This window comes from Canis aureus, chromosome 13 (genome assembly GCF_053574225.1).
Source record: "Canis aureus isolate CA01 chromosome 13, VMU_Caureus_v.1.0, whole genome shotgun sequence".
Taxonomy (NCBI): domain Eukaryota; kingdom Metazoa; phylum Chordata; class Mammalia; order Carnivora; family Canidae; genus Canis; species Canis aureus.
Window position 1 is genome coordinate 52,480,398 of NC_135623.1, and position 26,897 is coordinate 52,507,294.

The window sequence follows — 26,897 nt, forward strand, 5'->3', positions numbered from 1 at the left end:
AATGATAATAATGCTGTATTGCTGCCATGCTAACTGGAAAGTATAATGAACAAGTTAGAAGTTCAGAAGATAATTAGAATTTTAAGTGTCCATGTATTCCATGCCAGCTCTGTTGTTTCTTACCACAATGTCTCCTTTTTTCAGCTTCTGGCGGGGCGCTGGCCTTTTGATCACAATGACTTTGGCGTATTTCTTTGCAAACTGTTCCCCTTTTTGCAAAAGTCCTCGGTGGGGATCACCGTCCTCAATCTCTGCGCTCTCAGTGTTGACAGGTAACTCGTGGTTCTTTCCCTCTACTCTTATTAGGTTTAGAAAAGCATTTTTCTCAAAAAGAGAAGTCAAGGAGCCTTGAGAGTTGGTGTCCAGGACAGTTGGTGTCCAGGACAGTTGTTAATTAGTTTCAAGTGAATTAAAATATTAACAATCTAGCCCTACTGTTTAGAATCACTTTACACATTTGCTAATCATCAACCATCTTTTAGCTCAGGTAATTTGTATCTAGAGCATTTTGCCAGTTATAGCCATTTGGCACCCAATGGCAACAAAGGAAAAATGAACATATTAGATGGAAAGAACTTTGGAAAAGGAGATTTTAGGACATGCAAGTCCTATATTTTCAATGATAGATTCCTCATTAGGAAAAAGAAGATACCATTCAATTATATGTATAATACTTGATTACCTGAACTGAGTGTGAATATATAATATTGTTATATTCTTCTCTATGTGTCTTTGAATGCCTGAAACTTTTTATAATTTTTAAAAAAGAGGGCAACAATAGAAGCACTCCTTGATCAGATTCTGGAAACCCCATCAAGTATCACTAAGTTTTGGGGCACCTGTGTGGCTCAGTCGGTTAATCGTCTGCCTTTAGCTCAGGTCATGATCCCAGGGTCTTAGGATCGAGCCCTATGTCAGGCTCCCTGCTCAGTGGGAAGCCTGCTTCTGCCACTCCCTCTGCTTGTGCTCTCTCTCTGTCAAATAAATAAAATCTTAAAAAAAAAAAAAAAAAGTATCTCTAAGTCTTTCTAGAATTCTCCCCAAACAGGGCTGTCAAGTCTTCTCTAAAGGAGTCCTTCTAGATGGTATTTTCTGCACCTCCTAACTTTGACAGCAGGAACTATAAAGAATGAAGTTAGGATCTTTATAACACATTCTGTGGTGTTCCTTTATATTGACTATTGTCCTATGCAAATTGTTCTTTAATGTCCTATTTAATTGATTTACTACCCTTTGGAAGAGGTTTCCCTTTTCTCTCTCACACTCTGGCAATCATTCTGTCAAAACACCTGAGTCCCATCATCATAGAAATAAAAGACTCCCTTTCTTAAAGAACATTGAAGTCTTTACAGACATTCTGTTATTTATCATCTGCAAATAATTTGGGGGCCAAATTGTTATTGTTAAAGCATAAAACTATTCATTCCATTAGTAGGTGAAAATTATAATGGCATCCTTGTCATGAATGTATGCCTGTAGTAACTGAAGCATAAAACAAAATGTTTAGCAGTGTTATTAAAAATAAGTGTATTGCAAAAAAAAAGTGTATTGCTGAAATGACAACACACAAAAACTTTCTTTAGCAGTTTAAAATGTAGTGATGCCGTTGACAAAAATGCTGCCACTGCAGTGGTAAACACAAAGATCGGAGAGCATTTCCCCCTCAGTAGTAGGATACTCGGTAGTTCCAAGGAAAATCTGCGGTCTGTGTACTTTTCTTCTGCATCATATCAGACAGTGAGGGCTGCTGTTTTAACACATTTACTTAGTGTAAGTGGCCACTGTATCATTTCCATTTGATGAAATAATAGACTATGTTACTTGTGGCCATGTCCTAAAAAACTGAGTAAGCATTTATAATCTGAATTTTATTCACTAATGAATTCTCACTCTACTCTTCTTATTCCCAGCATCCCAATAACACCATTTCATCTTGGAAATGTGCTCAAGTGTTGTAGTATCTAAAAAAAAAAAAAAAAAGCATTTAAATTATGTCTGTGACATTACTAATAATGTGTAAAAATTTTTTAGACACTTTTTTTAAAGATTTTATTATTTATTCGTGAGAGACACAGAGTGAGAGGCAGAGACACAGGCAGAGGAAGAAGCAGGCTCCATGCAGGGAGCCCGATGTGGGACTCAATCGCAGGACCTGAGATCTCTCCCTGGGCCAAAGGTAGGCGCTATACCACTGAGCCACCCAGGCGTCCCATGTGTAAAATTTTTCCTGTATTTATCAAGTTGTATATTTAGAGATGTAGCTATGTATTCTTATTACAATATCCAATTAAATTTTTAATTATAACTCTAAAATCCATGTGGGGAAAATAAATTAAATAATTATGATAGTTAAAAAAATATGTTTCCTAAATGCATACTCTTTCTATATAATAGTGTTAAATATTATAAAGCTATAGTATTTTAAACAGTATGGCACAGGGGTACCTGGGTGGCTCAGTCAGTTACGTGCCTGACTCTGGATTTCAGCTCAGGTCATGATCTCATGGGGTGGAGCCTTGCACTGGGCTCTGCGCTGTGCATGGAGCCTGCTTGGGTTTCTCTCTCCCTCTGCCCCTCTCTCTGTTCCCTCTCCCTCATCTAAAGAAAAAAAAATATATATATATATATGGCACATACATATAAATATACTGAGAAATAAATGGGAAAGCCAAAAACAGGTGTTATAGTATATGAGAATGTAATATAGGCACGTCACTTTGACTACAACGGGAAAAGGAAAGATCATCAATAAATAGTGCCATTTAGCCATCTGGGGAAAAAAGCATGTTAAAGTCTTTTCATTTACTATGTATCAATAATAATATTTATAATAATTACCACTCATTGAGTCTTAGTATGTACTGAGCCCTGTTAAAAATATTTTACAGAAGTTATTGTCCTTAGTCCTTATGACACCACCTTGTGATGGTACTGTAATGACCCTCGCTTTACAGATGAGGGAGCCAAGGTTGGAAGAGGATAACCAAGGCCACTTGGCAACCAAATGTCGGAGCCAGTAATCAATTGTAAGTGGTCTGCCTTGTAAACCACTATTCTCCAGCATGTAAAAACTCAAGCCATATAGAAGAAAACAGACTAATATCTCTTTGATCACTTAAAAAGTGATCCTTCAAAAAGATGATAGAAATTCTGAATATAATTATAAAAGGGTTTCAGGACATAATATTTTAAAACATGAAGATCAAACATTCATAAATTTAAAAAAACAAATAAAGTAAGAAGCTGGGGGAAATATTTGCAGCAAATACCTGTTACAAAAGCTACAACATGTTAACATTCTTGGTAATTAAAGAGGCCATACAAATAATAATTAAAATCATAAGACTTCCATATAAAAAGAGCATGAATATAAAAATACCAAAGAAGACATTTAAATGACTAATTAACATATGAAGGATGTTCATATAATCAAAGAAATTCTAATTAAGAACATGTTTCTCAATATCTGGTGGGAGTAGAGATTTAAACAGCCCTTCAGGAAGATAAAATGCTACAAATGCTTTTTGCCTTCTGACCCAATAATGACAATTTTTAGGATTGATTCTAGGAAAACAATCCAAAATTTGAACAGAGACTTCATGCACAAAGAGGTGCTTTACAAGATTATTTACAGGAAAATACAGCAATTTTATTGCCCCATATTAGGCCAGTGGATCAGGAGGTTAAATATAGTTGACATGTGTAGGTATATGAATATAAAATTCCTTGAAGGAAACATGACCAATATTAGTAGTAGTTATATCTAGGGATGGGGTGATGGGTGTTTAAAATGTTCTCCTATGAGTAGAAAAAAAAAAAAAAACTCTGAAAGTATGTTTCCTTTTTAAGCTACTAACCATTTTCCTTATTCACTCTATGCCGTTTTATAGATTTTATTTTTCTCATTTATGCAGCTTATTCCTATGAGCTGTGTTCCATAGCAAGACTAATTTTCTATGGACAGGAGCTCTAAAGCTCAGGCATATACAGGCACATAAACATGAACACAAAAGCTCGTGTACATGGAGAAATACATGTACATGCCCAGCCCAGAGTTACCCTTATCCCTTTTGTTGCCTTTACAATAACACCATCATATTTGAGAAAATACCACTTTATTAAAAAATTAAACTTTGCCCAAAGGCTTTAAAAACCAGGATGATAATAAGCTCTGGGAAAGAGGAACCCAGCATCCTAAAAGAATATTACACCTCTGAGGAAACATCCAGCCAAAAGCCATAAGCCAAGTAAGATCAGGATATGACAAAAAAGAATGAGAAACAGAATGAGACTAGGACAATTCTTGTTCCCTATAAATAATAAAATATTTTTAAGACATTCAAGTATAATTCCCTGAGAGGCATTGATAAAAAGAGAACCCAAAAGAGAAGAAAGAACTCATCATCAGGAAATGCAAATCAAAACCACGATGAAATAACACCTCACACCTGTCAGGATGGTTAGTATCAAAAAGACAAGAGACAACAGGTATTGGCGAGGATGCAGAAAAAAAGGAACCCTGTGCAGTGTTGGTGGGAATGCAAACTGGTGTAGCCGCTGTGGAAAACAGTAGGAAGTTCCTCAAAAAAGTTAAAAATAGAATTACCATATGATCTAATCATTCCACTTCTGGGTATTTATCCAAAGAAAATGAAGACACTAATTTGAAAAGATACATACAGCCCTATGTTTATTGCCGCATTATTCATAATAGCCAAAATGTGGAAAAAACTCAAGTGTCTATCCATGGATGAATGGATAGAGAAGATGTGGTATATATAAACAATGGAATATTATTCAGGTGTAAGAAAGAATGGATCTTGCCATTTGTGACAACATGGATGGTCTTTGAGGACATATGTTAAGTAAGTGAGACAGAGAAAGACAAATACTTATGATCTCATTTATATGTAGAATCTAAATAACAAAACAAGCAAAACAAAGCAAAAAACAAGCTCATAGATACAGATTAGTGGTTGCCAAAAGGCAGGGTGGTGGGGGCAAAATGGCTGTGGGGGAGGTCAAAAGGTACAAACTACCAGTTTTAAAATAAATGTCATGGGATGTGTTGTACAGCATGATGACTCTAGTTAATACTGTAATACATACTTCAAAATTGCTAAGGAAGTAAATCTCCAAAGTCCTCATCACACACACAATTCTGTAACCATGTGTGGTAAGGGATATTAATGATTATTTTGGTGATCATTTCACAACATACACAAATACTGAATCATTGTGTTGTACACCTGAAACTAATATAATGTTTTGTGTCAATTATACCCCAATAAAAATAAATAAATAAATGCTTTAAAAAGAGAGAAGAAAGAATTTGCTTGGTTTGGTAAGCAATGTAGGCAAATTGTCATCCTTGTGATATATTTTCTTGTTACAAAATTCAGAATATATTTTGTGAATCGTATTATGTGGCCTGGGTATGGTGGTCCCTTTTAATATTTTATAGAAGTCTATGTACTAAATTATTTGCCAAAAAAAATTTTAAGGCACCTATTCCTTAGTAACATACTTCATAATAAATTATCCCTAGATTGAGAAATATAATTCATAATTTAGTTTCACAGGGGTTCAGGCAGGAAGGGGATGATGGACAGATGTTAAGAATTAGGCCTGGCTATTGTCCCTTAGGAGTCTTCACACTTGTGAAGATACCAACCTGAGGACAAGGGAGAAGGAAATACATAATGAGGGTATTTAGGCTACCTATTTAGGGATTCCTAAATAATCTAAATTGTCAAAACCCTCTGCCCTCTCTTTCATCCTTGGAGGAATCTCAATGAACCATTTTGCACAATTTCTCCACAGTAGAAACTCTACCTGTCATGGAGTGGGTTGGGCGTGGAAGGGATGGAGGGATTTGGTCATAGGTTCCCACGTCAGGTGTATGTTCACCTCACCTCACCACCACTCCCCACTCCTGTCTCATGCATGGAGAAAAACGAACTAAATGTTCAATCATGATTTATCAGTTATATATTTGATGAAATGTTCTTCCTTTGAAAAAGGAAAAAATGGCATCAAGTGTCTATTTCATTAAGACTTGGGCTCAGTTTTAGATCAAGATGATGAGCCATTTTAAAATTCTACTCCCACAAAAATTTGCCTTAATTCAGAAGGTTTTCCTTGGTAATAAATTCAACGTTCTTTGTTGCCTGGGTCCATTCTCTGTTATTTTTACATTTCAGTTGGTGCTGACTCTAAACTTTGGGACCTGAATGTAGGGAATCTATTTTGACATAGTTCTATTTCAAAAGCTTTCACACTAGAGAATGAATCATTAACACTTAACTCCAGAAGATAAGATACCATTTGCTTTGAGTCTTGGTTTGGTTGCATTATATTCTACTAAAAATAAGACAATCCCTCTTTATTTATTTACTTATTTATTTTAGAAAATCCAGTCTTTAAAAAAATAAAAATAAACAAGAGGGAAATTGGAGCCTGTTACTAAACAATTGCAGTTTGGGAATCCCTGCCTTCCTCTTCTGAGCTGGATGAATCAATACGGTTCAGGAAGAGTTCCCATGATTTTTTTAAAATATATTTTAAATATAATTATCTCTCATTTCAGAGTTGTTACTTTTGAGAGAAAATAATGAGAGAAACTATATATCCAAGTTCTATATAATTTCTTTATTACTTTATTGGTTATTCAATGAATATGGAATACTGAAAAATGAAACAAAAAATCTAACTGTCCCATTTCAGCTTTTAATCTGAATAAGGTTAACAAGAGAGTAATAGGATGCCCATGACTGTCCTGGAAAAAAGGAGCTTTCATTGTTAAATCAACTATGGACTTGCCTCTGCTCTATCTTCTCACTGATTCCTCCTCAAATCTAACTTTTACTGATTTTTGACTCGGCATCATCACTTAAGGAAAAAGTAAAACAGGGCACCTGGGTGGCTCAGTCAGTTAAGCATCTACCTTCTGCTCAGGTCATGATCCCAGGGTCCTGGGATGGAGCCCTGCATCAGGCTCCCTGCTCCGAGGAGAGTCTCCTTCTCACTCTCCCTCTGCCCCTCCGTGTGTTCTCTCTCTCTCTCTCTCTCTCTCTCTCTCTCAAATAAATAAAATCTTTAAGAAAGAAAATGATAAAACAGGAATTTCAGAAAAGACTGAGGAAATTTATAAACAATTTTGATCCCTATTCAGTGAAATTTCAGCTTTATCAGTGAAATTTTTTTTAATGCTAAAGCAATACACTTCTAACATAAATAAATTTTTCCCAATAAAATAAGAATAACCCGCTATTACCAACAATTAAAATACTTATTTTTGCATGCCATAAGTGACACACTTCATGCTACTTTAGGTTTTCTTGGGGGGGGGAAAAAAAAGAAGGGGCAGAATGGGAGGGGAATTCAGTGCTGTTCTTTGTAAAGTTAACTGTCATGTTTAAAGTGGAAAATGACGGGGTCAGACCAGTAAAAAAAAGGTCTGAGTACAGATCTAACTTGTAGTTAAAAACTGCCTGGGGAAGGAGGCTGTAAAAAGATAAAACTCTTTTAACAACTGCTCCAGCAATGATGTATAATCAGATACCTGGAAAAGTTGCAGAGACCCATTAAAAAGACAGTTTTGTTTGATAAGCCTCAGACTCAAAAGCCAGTATCAGTTCATCCCAGCATTTCAAATAATTGCTCAGTGGTCTCTACGATGTTCTCAAAGGTTTATCCTAAATCCAGAGACATGACAGTGGTTTTCTGGAAAACTTCATTTTTAGAGTCAGACTTGGTTTCTCCTTATTCTCCCAGTGTTAGGATTTCCTTTTGCTGCATGACAATAAGGAAGACATGAAAGAATAGCGGAGCCAGAACAGAGAACCCAGGGACAGGACAGAGACAAAGCCAAACCCTGACTGTAAGGCAACTCGGGATCTCATTTGGGGCCTGTGCTCCATTGCACATAGTTACCTGTTCTTTTATCTTAATTCCATTGACAAGATCAAGCGACTGGTTAATTTCGCTACCTTATTTTTCTTTGATACCAATCTACCCCAAAACTTAAAACAACCACCATTTTATTATCTTACCATATGGTAGGGTAGGAATTTGGGCAATTCTTCTGCAGCTTGTCACTTCGAGTGGGTATTTTGGTGGATTTCAGCTTGTGGCTAAGCTTGGCTCTTGAGACCAAGACACGTGACTATCCCATTGGCAAGAACAGTGGTAAGTCTGAGCTCTGCGGAGCCTAACTCCCTCTTCTGGAGTCTAGCACCTCTCAACATGTTGTCTGAGGCAGGCATAAGGCTCCAGGGTGGAGCTGCTGCTCTGCTCAGAGGCCAGGACTGAAACCCATAAAGCATCTTTCCAGCTCTACTGAGTCGGTCCAAGTAGTCACAGGCCAGCCCAATTGAAAGACTCAGTTGAAGAAATGTGAAAGAACTCACTACTGTCTTTCAATCCACCATGCCTGCTTTCTCTGTAAAATTCTTCCTGCTGGCATTTTGCCTCCAAACCTCTGTATGGCAGTTGGTTTGTCTATCACATAAAAGACATAAACAAACATTATAAATGATTGCACCTGCTGTTAGTTAAAAATGTGCATAGGTAAGGATACAAGCAGCTTTGCTTAATGGAAATGGCATAAGTGAAGGAAAAATAATAAATTCCAATGTAGGCAAGTATTGGTAGACACTTGATAGAAACTTTTTTAAAGTACTTCAGTTACCTTTTTGTTCTCTTGATTCGATAATCCCACTCAAGATAATTAATCTAGGAAAATCATTCAAAAAAAGAAAAAAATTATGTGTACAAACATATTTATAGATGTGTTATTCACATCCTTGAAACCCTAGAATTGATGTGAATTTAGGAGAAATACTTAAGTTAACTATATCAATATCCAGTTATATTGTGTAGCTATTAAGTTAATAAATGCCATGCTTCTGTAGAAGCATAAGGGCATTTTTTTAAAGGATTTATTTATTTATTTGAGAAGGAGAGAGCATAAGCAGGGGGAGGGACAAAGAGGGAGGGAAAGAATCTCAAGCAGACTCCCTGCTGAGCATGGAGCTGACATGGGGCTGGATCCCAGAACTCTGAGATCATGATCTGAGCCAAAATCAAGAGTCAGATGTTTAACCGACTGCCACCCAGGTGCCCCTAGGGGCATTTTTTACAATGAAAACTGGATAAAACTAAAATTAAAATTGTAATTGATATGATTGTAATATACCTAGATTATGCTTATGAGAATAGAAATGGGTGAAGAAGAAATAAAAATAAACTTTGTTGAAGTAGTATCTTTTGAATTTGTTTTATTTTATGTTGTTTTAAAGCACATTCAGTAATAAATAGTTTAAAATTTAGTGACCCCATCCTAGACCATACCTCAGAAGTTCAAGAACATGCATTAAATGTCTTTGGCCTTGAAAACATATAAAAATCTATTTATAGACACATACAGTAACAAACATCTTTACATAAATAAAACATGTAATTTATACTTTTATTTTGGCATATCACATGACAGGGTACAAGGTGATGTCATGGGAAAAGACTCCCCTGGGAGCTGGCACAACAGAGCCCTGGTCCAGGCTCCCCACATTCACAGGAGACTGGAGGATATAGTACGACTCCAATCATCAGGCTCCCAACTAGTAGAACATGAAGGGGAGAAAGAGCCACCCAAGGATCCCTCGTGGTTTTTTAATTATTTGATGCCAGGATTCTAAAAGTATTAGCTTTTTATCTGTTGCCTAGTCAGGGATAGCTTGAACTATAAGATAATGCTTGAATGATGCAGGGCCAGGAAGCAGAGACACTTACTTCAACAGATACTGATTTGGCACCTATTGTTCTATGTATTATGACCAACATGTAAAACATCTGCCCTCATGGAGCTTCCATTGTAAAGAAAGGGTGGACATAGGCAATAAACAGAACAAATAAAATATTCTATTGGTCACATGGTAGTAAGTACTATGGAGAAAAATAAATTGGAGTGAGCAGGTCAAAGTAAGAGTGGAGGGGATTCTAGCAATTTCAAACAGCACATTCAGGGAAGACCCTGTGGAAAGATATAACTGAACAAAGAAGGAGACGAGGAAGCAGCTCTGAGGACACCAGCAGGCATCCTCACTGGGGTGGGAAGCCACTGAGATATTTGAACAGAGGGATGACATGATGGACTTAACGAGCTAACAGGCTCACTCTGGCTGCTGTGTTTATTTATTTATTTATTTTTTTGGCTGCTGTGTTTAGGGTAGAGTACAGTAGGACAACGTGGATGCAGGGAGACCAGTTCGGAAGCTACTATAATAATCCAGGTGGGAGGGTCACAGGAGAGATGGTGAGAGGTGGCTGCATTTGGATGTATGGTGAAAGGAAGAAGTTACAGGGTTTGCTAAAGAATTGGATTTGTGGTAATGAAGAGAAAAAGAGGAGTGAAAGCTAACTTCAAATTCTGGGTCTGAGATGGTAAAGACAGGAGAGACGGTAGGATAGAGGGGGTCATGGAAGAGGACCAGGAATCTGCCTTGAGTGAGTCCCAATGCCTACTGGATATCAAGTGGCCATCTCAGTTAAGCAGTTGAATAGACAAGTCTGGAACTAGAGATGAGGTTTGAGACTAGAGTTACAAATTTGGGAATTAATTATCAGTATATAGAAATTTTAAATGATATTGAAGCCATGGACTGGATGGATCACTAAAAGAAACTGTGTCAATAGAATGGAAAAGAGATCCAAAGACTAGGAAGGAATCCAACGCTAAGAGTTTGAGACTTGAGCAGGATCCAGCCAAGGAGATGAGATGGAGTGGCCAGTCTTATCAGCTGAAGAAAATCCAGGAGAATGTAGTAGAAGCCAAGTGAAGAAGGCATTTCAAAAAGGAGACATCATTTCTGGAATATCAGTTGTTAGTGGTTGATTCTGCACTTGCAGAATTTCTATGGCAAGTGAGGATGTCATATGTATACACCAACTCCATTGAAGGATGTTTCTAATCACACCTAGTAAGGATAACATATTTGCATATATGTATGTTGTATCATAATATTCGAAATAGAAATCATTTTTGGAACATTCCAGTATTTCTTATTTTCCATACATTTCCCCACCTCCATCACCACAAATGATTGTTTCTAATTGCTCTTTTGGTTGCTGTCTCATCTCATGGAAATGTTATCAAAATCAATGTGCTTACAAATGAAAAATAATATAATTCTTGGTCATATGGGTTTGCTATACAACACACTAAAAATCACTTCTATTTATTTAGAAATGTTGAATTTACATTAGATTATAGATGTGTGGTATTCTGGGAAAACTCGTGGCACATTGTAAAATGAAGCTGCTCTGTGAATGTATTCATTATAAGAACATGTTGACCACATTTTCTTACTCAAACCACCTTCTATTCCAGTCCTTCCTAAGAAATCTGGCTTTCTTACTTCCTTAGGAGATAAAGCATTTTATTTAAATCACCTTTCCTAATAGTTGATCTAAGAGAAGAGGGAAAAGAAATAGATATAATTCATTGACAGCCTCAGGATATAGACATCCTGTCTCCATTCCTTTTAGCTTTTACTGGACATCAGGCTGCCATTCTAATAAGGCAACAAAGAAAAGTAAACAGAAATGAAAAGCAAAATAAATAGCAATCTTTATCCCACTGGAAATAACCATAAATCTGCAAATGCAACCTTGGCTATAGTGTGAGAGGATTTTCTTGGTCTGTTTGCATAGCTGTATTTTATTCTATTCTGAACTCATCTGGACTCTTTTTAAAGATTCTTATTGTAAAAAAAAAAAAAAAGATTCTATTGTACAACAATCTTATTTACCCTAAAAATCTTTTGCAAAAAACATTTCTCCAGCAAATCATGCTATATCTATGCCCTGTGGCATCATCGTGCATACCAAAACTATAGGTTCTAACCTATAGTGAAGAACAAGGTAGCATAATTCCTAAGACTTGTGTTTTAATAGGTTTACTGAGACCGAACACTAAATAGAAGTGATAGGGACAGCTTGTCCTGGCTTTGTCCTGACAAATCTTTGACACTAAGTCACACATCCTACAAACCCATGTGCACCTTTCCCCACTACCTTGGTCTATTTTACAGTCTTCTGGCACTATCTAATGAAAGCTATAAAAGGAGAATGTTTCCTTTCCATTACAACAGCAAAAAACATTCCAAGAATGAAGCCACAAAAATACCATACCACGTCACAGGTCCCATCTTAATAGTAGATCTAAAAGTAGTTAGCACCAGACCATAACATCAGGTCAAAGCAGAATTTCTGAAACCAAACTTTACTTAGACTTAACATCAAAATGTGATTATTATCACAAAAAAATATTGAAGTAAAAAATAAACAATTTGTTAAACCAGTTTGTTTTTTGATTGACCTAATTGTTCTGTTACATTTATGTTTTATATTTTTGTATAAACTGTTCTTTTCTATTAGGTTGTAAACCCTAAAGATTAGGAATCAAAGTATCTTTAACTCCATTTTATCTATTCTAGCACAGGACCATAATGGAAGAGATATAGTCATTCTTTGATATTTACCAGAAATATTTACCTACTAAAACTGTCACCTGGTATAAGCCCACTCTGCCAGGTATACAGTGAGAGTAGAAAAAAAGAGAAGATGATGGGTTACCAATGGTTACTATACAGTTAAAGATATCTAGATCCACCTCATAGATAATGTTTCAAGTTTTCTTTTTTTTTATTTAAATTCTAGTTAGTTAACGTACATACAGTGCAATGTTGTTTCTGGAGTAGAACTCAGTGGTTCATCACTTACATACAACATCCAGTGCTCATCACAAAAAGTGCCCTTCTTAATACCCATCACCCATCTAGCCCATCCCCCATCTACTTCCTTCAAGTTTCTTTTTTAATATATAAAGGAAGAATAAGATATTACTTTAACAAGTAACAGAAGCTTTCACTACTCTTTCAATCATTCAGTTTTTTCCCCCAGCTTAAAAAAAAAAAAAAAACGAGCAAATCTCTCTGATTCTACTACATTATAAACTGTCACCAGATTTTGCTGAACTCCAATTGAAGATCCAAACTTAGGCCTGCTGGGCAACTGATTCTCAAAGGGGTAGAATTCTTAACGGTTCCACTCATTTTTCATATCAGAACTCAAAGAAAGTTCCTAAAAAAGCCAATGATTTGCCACTGCCCAAGGGGAAGATCTTCCCAGCATTTCTAATTTCTTCAATTGAAATAAATTTTAAATTTCCTAATGGCTGTGTTCCACCACCACAATCCTTTTTTTTTTCAGGTACAGAGCAGTTGCCTCCTGGAGTCGTGTCCAGGGAATTGGGATTCCCTTGATCACTGCTATTGAGATAGTCTCCATCTGGATTCTTTCTTTTATCCTGGCCATCCCTGAAGCTATCGGTTTCGTCATGGTGCCCTTTGAATATAAGGGTGAACAGCACAAAACCTGTATGCTCAATGCCACATCAAAATTCATGGAGGTACGGAAAGTATAAAGGGAATTAAATGGCGGGAAGAGGAGGTCTTCATTTATACTTTACCATCACCAAGACTTGATATTTCGACAATGCCCAATGGGGTTTACTCCTCTTAATTCAGGCATGTAATCTTTAGCTGCATGAAAAGTATATGTTACAGGAGAGTTTAGCTTCTTGAATAAAACAAGACCCCACTGGGTGGTTCAGTGGTTCGGCATCTGCCTCTGGCTCAGGTTGTCATCCCAGGGTCCCAGGATCGAGTTCTGCATCACACTCCCTGCAGAAAGCCTGCTTCTCCCCCTGCCTGTCTCTGCGTCTCTCTGTTTGTCTCTTATGGATAAATAGATAACATCTTAAAAAAAAGAAAACTATTTTTCACTTTTATAGCACAATTGTAGACACAATTGTTGTTCTACATCAAACAACTCAGAATCTGAAACAAGCTACTCAGTGTTCACTTCAATAGCACATATACTGAAACAAACTTACTCAGAAAAAAAGATAGATATGCTATTTGTTTTTATAATAAATAATACAGGGGATCCCTGGGTGGCTCAGCAGTTTGGCGCCTGCCTTTGGCCCAGGGCACAATCCTGGAGTCCCAGGATCGAGTCACATGTCGGGCTCCTGGCATGGAGCCTGCTTCTCCCTCTGCCTGTGTCTCTGCCTCTCTCTCTCTCTCTCTCTCTCTCTTTCTCTCTCTCTCTCTTTATGTCTATCGTGAATAAATAAATAAAATCTTTAAAAAAAATTTTTAAATAAAATTAAATTTAAATAAATAAATAAATAAATAAATAAATAAATAAATAAATAAAACAGCACAACAATGTCCATCCGGCAGGTATGCTGATATGTATTTTATGTTACTTGGTGAAATGCACATTGCTCACATTTTTTAGAAGATAGATTTATTGACTTTAAGTAGGAAGCCATAATTACATGTACTTATAGTAGTACAAATTCTACATGTAATATACAAATAATATAAATTTGCAGAACTTTTTAAAAGGTGTTTTAGCTTAACAAAATCAGCTATTGTTTGGGCAGCCCCGGTGGTACAGCAGTTTAGCGCTGCCTGCAGTCCAGGGCATGATCCAGGAGACCCTGGATCCAGTCCCACGTCAGGCTCTCTCTCTCTCTCTCTCTCTCTCCCTCTCTCTGTCTCTATGAATAAATTTAAAAAAATCAGTTATTGTTTAATACACCTGATCACCTTAATGTTTCTCTGTAAAGTTTAATTATATAACTAAGTGTATTGGAAAACATGTTGAAAATGCATATTTCCTTTGCCAAACTAGCCAAATGTGGACTGAGGAGAAAAACCAAATGGATAACTACTTCTCTTAAATCAGCATAATTTAGTGCTTTGATGTAGGTTTCATGCAGCTCAGATTCCACATTTAATCATTTACAGACATTTTCAGGTATGTTTTCCTAACTTGGAAAATTCACAAAATTAGTGTTTTTACATTTGACCAGTTTTCCTATTTGGAAATTCGTATTTTAAAATTTAAAGTGCTGGGATGCCTGGGTGGCTTGGTGGCTTAGCAGTTAAGCGCATCTGCCTTCAGCTCAGGGCGTGATCCTGGAGTCATGGGGTCGAGTCCCACATCGGGCTTCCTGCATGGAGCCTGCGTCTCCCTCTGCCTGTGTCTCTGCCTCTCTCTCTCTCTCTCTCTTTCTTTCTATCTCATGAATAAATAAATAAAATCTTTTAAAAAATAAAATAAAATAAAATTTAAAGTGCTCATGAAAACTGCCACACTGGCAATGTTAAAATTAAGGTATTCTGTTTATCTACTGACCTTTTTATTAAGTCAATCTCCATAGTGAAAAAACAAAGTAGATAATAGGAGATTATTAGAATTTGGACAGTGAGAATAATCAATCTGGATACTCCTGACTAAATGAAGTGTTGGAGAGAAGAGGCTCAATATGGAAAGGAGCTTACTAATCATTCAAACTAGATGAACTGAAATGGGCTCTTTGGCAAACTGAGTCTCCCTTATAGAGCGGGCAAGCAAAGGCTGGCTGGCTACTGTGGGCGGTTTCAGTAAAAGATGTGAGTTTAAACTGATCACTTTCTATACTCAATTTCAAGTCAGAAATTTTAAGATTCTTTTTCTCCTCCTGTTCTTTTTTTTCCCTCATTTTATTCCCCAGTTTGTGTTCCATTCTTTCCTCCTCAGTTTTGCTCTAGCTTTAGACGAGAGGGCGGTCCCTCCATACCCTGGCCGATGACATTAGTTCAAAAGAAATGTGTGACCCCTTTCTCTACAGGCCTCTGCCATGGAGGGGGCAGGGGACTCCCGCCAGACCCCTCGGGGGTCAGCTTCCAGGCCCTCTGCAGCTGCTTCTGGGGCATTCACACCAGGTCAGCAGTGCATCTGGAAGACAGGGGTACAAGTGAAGGGAGTGCTCAAAGGAGTGTTTGTGTGCACTTAAAGAGTTGGGTTTTTGTCTGTTTTTTGGTTTTTAGTTTTTGACTTCAGTACTAAAATCTTTCTATAGTGTGATGCGGAGAGGGGGAAATTTATATGAACACATCTGAGTAAACCAACTCCCTTAGTAGTCTGCACTAACCTTCGAATAGAATTCAGGGGTCTATGAACTTAAATGGAAAAGAAATTACATATTTATTTTCACTAACTTCTGACTGAAATTTATCATTTCCTCCTATTATGAATGTAGGCAACAAAGCACAATCATATTTAACAGGACCATTTTGTTTCCACTAATAGAAATAATAGACACTTTCATATCACAAAAATCGGATAATCTTGAAATATCATTTATGCTCATCATTGTTTCAACTTATGATGGTTATTAGAACCTCCATTAAATTTTTAATTTAATTTGTTAATAAACACCTATATTACCATATCAGAATTTTCTTTTTAATATTTCAATAGCTGTGTTTCAATGTAATTGGTTACCACTGTAATCTTATTTTATCTTATGCATAGAGAAGTGTTATTCACAGGAAGGATTACAGTCCAGACATCCAAAGGGATCCATGGCATAAGAGCAGTTAAGAACCTCTGCCTAGAACTTTTTTTCTTCAGGAACCATTTATAGATTATTTTAATAGACATGTTACAAATGTAGCCTACTGGGCCTCTTTCTATATTCAGCAACTGTCCAGTTTTTCACAGAGCAGCATGATTATTTTTTACTGTGGGAACTGAGATGATACAGGAGACTGCATTATCCTTCGTAAATAAACAATCTGGAGAAAAAGCATAAGGAAAGCATTTCTAAGTTGGTGATTAATTTAGCAGGAGGAAGAATGTAGATATAATTTCCATTTTTATAGGGCACTAAATTTTCTCCTTTAAAAAGACATAAAACTGAATAATCCTCCTATTTACAAATCCTGCCCACAGGGAGATAATGCTAACTATGCCTGCAGATAAGATACTCTGCTTCAATAGTTTCCAGGTGGTAAGTATTCAAAGAGTGAGAAAGGGCATGGTTATTGATGGCTCAAACTGGCTGGGTGTGAGGTCACATAGCAGGCATACCAGGCAAAGGGTTAACTCCCAGTTACCAAAGCTACACAGATAAGCCATTCATAACCTTCGCTATTGCCAAACAAAATTCACAGAAAGTACGCTTAACCACAAGAGTCCAAAGGAAACCAGGCACTAGCAAAATTTTGAGGCTCATCAATAAGAAAAGATAAATACATATTCTGTGTATCTCAAAATCCTGCTTTATGAGTTTTAGAAGGGAATTCTTTTTCTTGATTAGGGCTCTCCCATTGTATAATTAAAACCAGCTTTGGTTTATAAAAAGTATCTTTGTCGGGATAATTTATTTTTAAGAGCAATGTCTTTGGGTGCTTTTACAAATCCAGGATAATTTTTGGAGCTTCCAGATTAACTGAGTATTGAGCATCACCCACAAGCCCTTTGCCACAACCAGAGAGCGTGAACATAGAAACAGACCCGCAAGCATGAAGATTTTGAAGCTACTAGAGGCACTGCCCAGTAAATTTAGATATAATGCCCCTCTTTTCTCTCCCTTTTCTTCACCTACAGTTTTACCAAGATGTAAAGGACTGGTGGCTCTTTGGGTTCTATTTCTGTATGCCTTTGGTGTGCACTGCAATCTTCTATACCCTTATGACCTGTGAGATGTTAAATAGAAGAAATGGCAGCTTGAGAATTGCACTCAGTGAACACCTTAAACAGGTAAATCTAGTAAGATCGTGAAAATTTGGCCATGACTGATTTGTCCCAGACAACAGAAAGCCCATATTAAATACTGGGTTTGGCAGATTTGCTGTGGTTTCCTAAAAATAAAAATAAAACTAAAAATAGTGTCTTATAACCGTTTTCTTTATAGTTATAATATTAGAAATTTATTTTATGAATATGGAGAGCCTGCTTGTATAACAGGTGGCCCTGGAGGCAGGGCTAAATAGAGATCAACTATTCTCTTAGTTTGCCAAGAGTATATTAAACATGTGTGTTTGTGTGTCTGTGAATTGAATTGGGCTTGGAACTGTGCCATAATACAAGGAGGCATATGACTTTCTCCCCAAGCAGGCTTTGCAGTCTTGCTGTGCAAATAAAATAGGAACATGAAACAATTGGAAAACAGAATCACAGGGTATGGTAACAATAGCCTATGTCTTGGAAAACCAAGGAAAATGTAACACAAAGTCACAGAGACACTTGTCAGAGAGACTGAACTGTTCATAAAGGATAAATGGGTTTGATGGGGAAGAAGACAGGGCATTTCAGGTGGACAAGAGTCCAGTTAGGACATGGCATAGGCACCATGCATTTGGGGAGTGGGAAAAAGAGATCAAACTCATTAGAGAAACATCTAAGGTAAGACTTATGATAGGAAATGGGATTGACTACAGAAAAAGAGGTCAAATTTTGGAGAGTCCCCAAATTGTACATATCAGTAGGAAGCTGATCTTGGTTCCCACACCCCCCTCCCAGGTAGCAAACAGAACAGATACACCCATGGCTTTAGAGGAAAAATCTTTACACTTATACGTGCTGGATCTGTGATGTTGGGCAAATTGCTTAATCTCTCTGAACCTCTAGTTCTTCATAAAACGTCTATAATAATGCCTGCATCTTTCTGTACAAATATTGGTTCAATTTTAAGTCTTACAAAATTAAATGTATAAAATAATACATCAAGGCAATTACTTAATGCATGTACAGTGCCTCTAGTGCCTAGAGCCCAACTCATAGTAAGTACCCAGAAAATATTTGACATGTATTAATTCAAAGAGTAAAACTAGAACTACAGGTAAGTTCTCAGTCTCAGCAGAGTATATAAGAACACACAACCACACCAAAAGTTAATGAGTTGTTGATGGCACCTGTAAATCTGCCCTATACAGTTGCCATACACAAGCACCATTCTTCATCATGACTCCTTTCAGATACTGTACTAATTTTTCTGAGCTTCAGCTTCTTATCTGTAAATTGGGCATAATAGTATATGAATTGATATTACCACAGAAATAAAGGAATTAAGTGCATACGTGTACTTTGTAAAATCTAACATGCCATACAAATCGTAGCTATTATCTTTTATTAAAATTTAACTGAAAAATCATATTGAGAAAATTTAGTATGACTTTGTCCAGGCATGAATGTTTCAAGTGCTCCAGATGTGAAATATATCAAGCAATTATTGCCTCTCCTACAGGGGAGGTAATTAGTCAGAATAGATTTGCAAAAAATAAAACTAATGTTTTTCAGTGTTGAATTTTTCATTAGTACCATGATTGAGCCTGTTTAAGCTATAAAAGTTACCTGCTCTGAAAATAATTAAATAGGGACTGGTTGCAATAATAACAGGATGCTGCTTCACATTTACATTGCATTTTTTGTCTCTGAAGAGCATATCATCTGCTTATTTGATTCTTCCAAGCACCCTGTCTTATAGACAGGACAGGCGTCCCTATACAGTTGATTATCGAAATGGAGATTAAAACCGAAGTCTTCATCCTATGAGGCATTGCCTAGTGTCATACCCGAAGCTGTAACAGATTCTAACAGCAGGAGAGCAAGCCTGGCTGGATGGCCTTCCATTGGGGCTGTGGGGACCTAAGCTCACAGGGAAAGGCCCTGTCACCCTTGGACTATATGGCTCTATATGGACTATATATGGACTATATACAGCTCTATGTGGACTATATATATGGCTCTCCTTTTTGCTTTCTGAGTGGTTTTCTCAAATTTCTCTTCATTATTCTGACAACAACTTTGATCAGTTAGGGTTTGTGTTTGGATACTGGTAGTGGAAAACCCAAAATAACATTGAGTAAAACAAGTAGAGGTTTCTTCTTTCTCTCACAGCAAAAAAAAAAAAAAAAAAAAAAATCAGATGTCACTGGTTCAGTGCTCAAGGGACCCAGAAGCGAGGGCTCTGCTGTTTTGCTGACTTGTCCTTTAATTTTGGAAGACAGAAGCTACAGCTCTACCTTTATATCAGATTTCCAGGCAGCAAAAAGGGAAAGAATATAGAACACATTAGTGTGTGTGCATCAGAGGAATATCCTCCACTGTTTAGTAGCTTTTCCAGAAACCTCACACAACAATTTCTGCTTGATCTCAGTGGTCAGACTGTCAGGTGGCCATGCACAGATGATTAGCCTAAACTCCCCTGCTGCAGTAACAAAATCAAGGATCTGACTGATAGGAAAACAGGAGAATAGATATTGGTTAGGCAAATACCAGACCACCATGGCAACATACTAATATTACTTTTTGAAGGATCATCCTCTTTGAGGATGTACTCAAGGGGAATCACCTCTCCCCCAGTCCCCTCCTTTTCTCTTTTTCTGGTCATATTGTCTTTTCAGTGTCTTTCAGCACAAAAGGACCCTTTAAAATGATCCTCTGTTCCTACAGATTGGAACTCTTTATTTTCTCAATCATTGCTCAGCTTGTATGTTCTCTGAAGCCATAGCCCAGCTATCCCACCCAATAACTCTGAAAGATTAAAATAAAAAATCCAGTCCTTTGGGCTAGAGCAGCAATTTGTGACAACTGCCTTGAAATCTTTTTAAATGGCTCTATTAATCATGTGGGTTTATTGCAGGCTTCCCATACTTAATGCTATATGCTTTGGGTTGAACCAGCATTTCCCTTCCAAATCCTGTTTTCAATCAATTTTATTTTGACATTAACTGATCCCAGTTACAGATAAGTTGCATTTTATGTTCCTAGTTAGGCTTTCAAATGCATGCATTGTAGTAGTCAAGCATGATGCACACAAATGACTGGTCTGGTTGCAGATAATTCCTAACCTATGATTTTTCTGGTCCTACACAAACTCTCAAGTATGTAAACCTTCAAATAGAAGTCAGTCAACATGTCCCAGTTCTTCTAATCATCATTGCTGATAATGCTTTACCCTCATCCCTCTGTTTGCAAACAAGATGTCTTTGGAAGCTACATGTCATTAGTAAAGGAATTTTAAAAGCAAAAAACTCCCAATGCTAGCTTTCTTCAACATCAAGAAATGGAGAAAACACATTCTATTGGCTTTTTCTCTTCTATTTTCTACTTCTGTTTTCCAAATACCTTTGTGGATTTGTTCAGTATTATGCTAGGTTCAGTCACCTTGACTGCCATGCTGTCATTAATGCTAGTTATGCATTATTGAGGCTTTTAGCTAGCCCTTTCCTCCTTACACACACACACACACACACACACACATACACACACACAGACACTCAGCCCCAGTGTTGGCTCAGCAACAGCCAGTTCCCATTTTCCTGACTTCGAACTTCTGTCCTGACCCTAATAACCAGCTTGAGGCCACCATCCTTCCTGGCAGCTGCCCAAAAGAATCATTAGCAACTCCTTGATTAGAAAGTTGGACTCCAAATTGTGAAGAGATGGAGGCACCATGAGGCATGCTGCTCTGGCTCTTTATAAAGTAATTCTTTCTCTGCTATCTACAACTTCCTTTGTATAGTTCTTTCCTCTGGTAGAAAAACACTAAACTTACTGTACTTTTTTCCCTCTCACTTTCCTTTAGCGTCGAGAAGTGGCAAAAACAGTTTTCTGCTTGGTTGTAATTTTTGCTCTTTGCTGGTTCCCGCTTCACTTAAGCCGTATTTTGAAGAAAACCGTGTACGATGAGATGGACAAGAACCGATGTGAATTACTTAGGTACGGTCCTGTATACTTGTTAGGAAGTCAGAGTTTCTCTGATTGTCATACTGATAATACTTTTACAAAACCATCTAAGTCTACAGTCTCGTTAGGCCTGAAAATTAAAACTGCAAAGTTGAGGGATCCCTGGGTGGTGCAGCGGTTTGGCGCCTGCCTTTGGCCCAGGCGCGATCCTGGAGACCCAGGATTGAATCCCACGTCGGGCTCCCGGTGCATGCTTCTCCCTCTGCCTGTGTCTCTGCCTCTCTCTCTCTCTTTCTGTGTGACTATCATAAATAAATAAAATTAAAAAAAAAACTGCAAAGTTGATTATTTTTCTTTAGCTGACATAGCCCGTGACTGATCCTAAAGTTTGTGCAAGCCCTATCTGTAATTTTGTGGCTCCCCTCCTGAGGCTGTGCATGATGGTTTGAGCTAACCAAGTGGCAAGAATATCAGTAAATGTTCTGCAGAAGTGAAACTGCCACTTAAACAAGCACTTTAAAAAAATTCTGACTGCCACCTATAAGAAATGGCTCCCGGGCAAGAAAAATGCTTCTTCTAGGGATAAATGCTAGTTAGCAGATTTAAAAACATTGTCTTCTAATTATTCCACACTTTTCTTTTGTTCTAGTTTCTTGCTGCTCATGGATTACATCGGTATTAACTTGGCAACCATGAATTCATGTATAAACCCAATAGCTCTCTACTTTGTAAGCAAGAAATTTAAAAACTGTTTCCAGGTAAGACTGCTTTGCACATATTTTTTAAGGACAACCAAGTGAATATATTAAGTAGGCAACGAGCATGGCTAATTCTAGTAGAGAAGTGAAAATCAAATTTTGTTACCCAGAAAGAGGGTCAGATTGTCAGCATAAAGCTATATTATGAGAAAAAATGTCAGAAAAGCAATACCAATTCAGACAATACAATATTCAGAGGTTCAATAAAAAGAACTATGTTAATTTAGTACGCTGCTTTAAAAAGAAGTGCTCAACTATGGAGTCCAGGCTCCAGAGAATACATACAACCTGGTCATGCCTCACATTATCTTAGACGTTAACCACAGCCTCAAAAAAACATAAAGTGTGTCATTAAAAAGAGATCTTGCTAAACAATAGTATATTTAATAATAGCCTCTTCAAGGATAGTAAATGCTGATAGCCCTGGCAATCTGAAATAATGTATTTTCATTTAAAATCAGTTTCCTTCTGTTCTTCAAACTTCCTTACAGCTAAACCAACCCATGTCCTTTAGAAGCTCCATGTACTTCTTCCTGAAGTATCAACTCTCCAGTTCCTGGGATGATTATGGAGTTAATCCTAACTGGATTTTGTTATCTTTGGCCAGGATGTTTCACTTCAATTTACGGCACATAATAGGAATTATAGTATAGAGGTCAAGGATGCAGGATCTAGAAGCAAACAATCTTGATTTACATCACAGCTCTGTACTCACTGCCTAACCCGGGTCCAGTTGGTACCCCTCCAGGCTCCTCAGTTTGATCATCTGTAAGATCAGACAATCACTATATGTAATAGGTAGGATTCAGTGGGTTAATATATGTTAAGCACTTGAGACAATACTAAGCTCTCAGTATGAGTTTACTATTATTATTATGAGGGATAGAGAAGAGAGGAAAAACACAGTGGCTGCCCTCATGGAACTGACTATCTAGAAGGAGACAGTATATTAGCTAAAAAATCTTACAAATCGATGAATCTTGGTATGGAAGTTATAGGTGTTACCCTTTGAAGTCTACGTGATAATGTTTACAAGTCATGATGTGCTCTAACAAAGATTCTGCCCAAAGAAGGGTTGACTAAAATGCCAGTCATAACTAATACATCATATAATCTGGAGTTAATATCATTTTATTTAATTTACATATTAATTACAGGGGAGGGGAAAATCAAGGTACAAACTCTCAGAAATTAAACATATCTTTTGATCTTCATTCAAAGGCAGCATATGCAGGAGAACAGAGGGAATCTAGAGGGTCCTGGATTCTAATTCCAATTTTGCCTATTTGCCCTCTAAGACTTCCTGTCCTCATTAATAAAATGAGGAAAATAGCACCTACCACCTAAGGCTGTTAGGAGCATCAGATGAGCTGCCCAATGCAGAGAGCCACATAGTGGCTCACACTGCAGAAATGCCAGGCCCCTCTGGACCCTTCTCCACGCATGCCCACCCCAAGTTATAGGACATGCTCCCTTGGGCCAACAGTGCCTTCCCTTCTACTTTGATTTGGTGAATAAATTAAACAAGAAATAAGGCATCTATTTCTCATCACTAGAATGGACAGTTTAACTTCTACCTAGAGAATACAGGCTCCATACTTTAGATTACCATTCAGGTTCACATTCTGTCCTCAGATTTTGTTGGCAGGTGCCACATGGGTTGGTAGGCTCCTTTATTTAGAATCTATTCCTTCTTCCAGTCTTGCCTCTGCTGTTGCTGTTACCAGTCCAAAAGTCTGATGACCTCGGTCCCCATGAATGGAACAAGCATACAATGGAAGAACCATGAACAAAACAACCACAACACAGAGAGGAGCAGCCATAAGGACAGTATAAACTAGACATCTTAAAAAACATTAATCAATATTCCTTCAAATTCTATTGGAGAAAAAAATCACACAGCAACTGTGTTTCCAGAAATCTTTTCTCCAGTCCTCCTGTGACTCAACCCCTACCCCAGAAAAATTCTTTCCAAAACATCGGAGGGTGGACCAGTTTATAGTCACAAATTCAATGAATCTTACTACTTTAATTTATCTAATTTACATAGTCTGCATGTTATATTCAGCACTAAAAAATGGTGGGAGTTGGTAGGGGAAAGAAGACTGGTCGATTAAATCAGAAGGATATTTACTAGTTTTGGATGAAAATAGAGTCTTCCAGTACATAACAGCTTCCATGGCAGTTCTGTAGAATGTTCAACGGGAACTGGTCACCATGAAAATTTAGGGATTATGACAAGGATTTCTATGTTTTTTTATTGGCCAGACACGGTAGCATGAGCAATTAGGTTAATGTTTTTCATGTCACTTTTTTATTTTTAAAACATCAGTTCTCAAGCTGCAACAAATACAGGAACTTAAAGAACATACTCATATCCACATGTGGCAGTTTAATAGCTGCCATTCAAAGAATTTTTAAGAACCTGTATTTTCTTTTGTAATAGTGTTTCATTATAGAGATCTGGAACATATTTTTATGTTAAATTTTAAAATAATGCTTGAATCAGATAGTTCTATTTTTCACAAGCCCAATCTTTTTTAATGTAGTTAGATATTTTATGTAAAATCAGTATCAGGCACCAAAATTTAAATGTAAGTATGATTCAACTATACCCAAGACTTCAGTGGAATGTATCAACATGTAACTCACACCTAGTATAAAAAGACTAAATACTTTCTAGATTTGGAAATTTTCATTGAGATTTTTTTTGGTAATACTAACATGTATGTGTGTATATGCATATATATGTACAAATACATGTATGTATATATGTACACACATATATACGATATACATATCATTTCATATTCTTTTGATTTCTCTTAAAATGTTAGCTGTCGTTAAGACTTTTTTGGTCATTTCCTTTTCCATATAAGAAACAATTTCAAAGTGGCCAGCTGAGTTTATCATGTCAGTGAGATAAAATTACTCCCAATGCCACCATGAATTTACAGTTCTTCACTTCTCTGGGTTTCCAGTATGACTCTAAGCACCTCTCCCACCCCCACTCCTCACATGGTCTCCATTTCAAAGGGCCCACAATGACTTTTGCTGGGCATGTTCCAAGATGTTTACAGACTGTGAGTACAGCAGAAAACCTTTAACTGTGTGTGTATAAATATATATAAACAACTGTACATTTCTTTTAGCCAATTTTTCTGTAATTGTCTTTATGGAATGTACCTGTGTGTGTGATAGATGCATGGGTGTGATGGTATGTATGGACTTAATATAATCTAATAATAATGCCCTGTAGTTGTACCACAGCATACACTCTAAAGTGGTTGTTTATCATGACAACTGGCCTTAGCCAGTTTTAATCTGTGTTCATAATTCTTGTGAACATGTCACCATTACAAATGGACTATGGGAGGCAGCATGAATGGGATAAGCCATGGGTTAACAATAGTGTTTATTTAGCTGGTTGGTTGGTTGGTCTGATAAAACAGCATTTGGGGTTGTACTTTTTCCTGTGCTAGAGCAAAAGTCATTAAATGTTGAAGTATTATATTGTCCTGGTCCCTCAACTCAATATGCTGACGAGACTGACAAGAGGTCTGATGTTTCCTATCAGACTTCACCAGAAAGATTGCTAATGATACATTAGCTAAGCTGATTTGTTAGGCTATATTTTAGCATGGTCACATATAAGTGATATCAGGTTCCAGTTGATCCAATTGCAGGGCTCCTTTACGTGTTAGCAGTTGAATACCATAACTTAACTGGTGCATCACGTACAATGATATATACCTATAATATTAAGCCATAGTTCACATCATTTTGTTTAGACAATTGTCTTCTTTTTTAAGATAGTTTGTCTCCTGCATATGAAAAAATGCATTTTACAAGTTCAGAAAGCCATAGGTTTCTGAATAACACACAGGCTTCAATGCACATTTTGTTTATGGACCAGTAAGTAGCCATGGTTTATAAAAGGATTATTTCCAATTTCTACCTTTATCACATCTTTCCAAGTAAATCTGTAGAAGTGAGCCAGAAGCCAAGGCCCCTGCATTGGCAGTGGCCCATAAGTATGAAATAAAAGTTTACAGAAGCCTTGCAAGTGTCTCTTCATTTTTACATAGTTCTACATAGGAAATGTTGATTACGTGATGCCTATTGCTAACCTCTCCCTAGTAAGAGCCCAGCAAGCAATTTTACTTTCAGATACTTCCTAACTGTATTCTATTCTCAAACTACTTTGTTATACTGAACACTTAACGCTTTCATTCATTCCTTAATTCACCTTTCCAGTATATTTTACTAAGCATCTGCTTTGCACCATTCTTCTAGGTATTGGGGACACAGCAATGAACAAAACAGGCAAAGTTCCTGCTCTCATGGAGCTGGCAGTCTAGAGGAGGGAGCTGGATAATAAACAATGCATCAGGTGGATACCTGGAGGAAGAGACTCATATATATCCAAGTGCTTATTTGACATCTCCAACTGAATGGCTAACAGACATACTATATCTAAAACTAAGCTACTCATATCTCTCTAACCTGCACTGCCCTACTGTTCCTCTGCTCGTGTATTAGTCA

At 37.2% G+C, this 26,897-nt stretch overlaps 1 protein-coding gene and 1 long non-coding RNA gene across 5 annotated transcripts in view; one reads left to right on the forward strand and one right to left on the reverse strand.

The window, feature by feature from the left end:
- The window catches only part of EDNRA (endothelin receptor type A), a 56,648-nt gene extending 30,234 nt beyond the window's left edge, over window positions 1–26,414 (forward strand). Inside the window, exons 3-8 of the mRNA XM_077846289.1 lie at window positions 145–272; window positions 13,273–13,471; window positions 17,512–17,664; window positions 21,494–21,627; window positions 22,244–22,352; window positions 24,053–26,414. Of these exons, the coding sequence (XP_077702415.1) occupies window positions 145–272; window positions 13,273–13,471; window positions 17,512–17,664; window positions 21,494–21,627; window positions 22,244–22,352; window positions 24,053–24,193 (864 nt within the window). The 3' untranslated portion in view covers window positions 24,194–26,414. The remainder of the gene's footprint in view (window positions 1–144; window positions 273–13,272; window positions 13,472–17,511; window positions 17,665–21,493; window positions 21,628–22,243; window positions 22,353–24,052) is intronic.
- LOC144282520 (uncharacterized) overlaps window positions 1–26,897 on the reverse strand; it is a 127,789-nt gene that overhangs the window by 23,462 nt on the left and 77,430 nt on the right. The gene's annotated exons all lie outside the window — the stretch shown is intronic.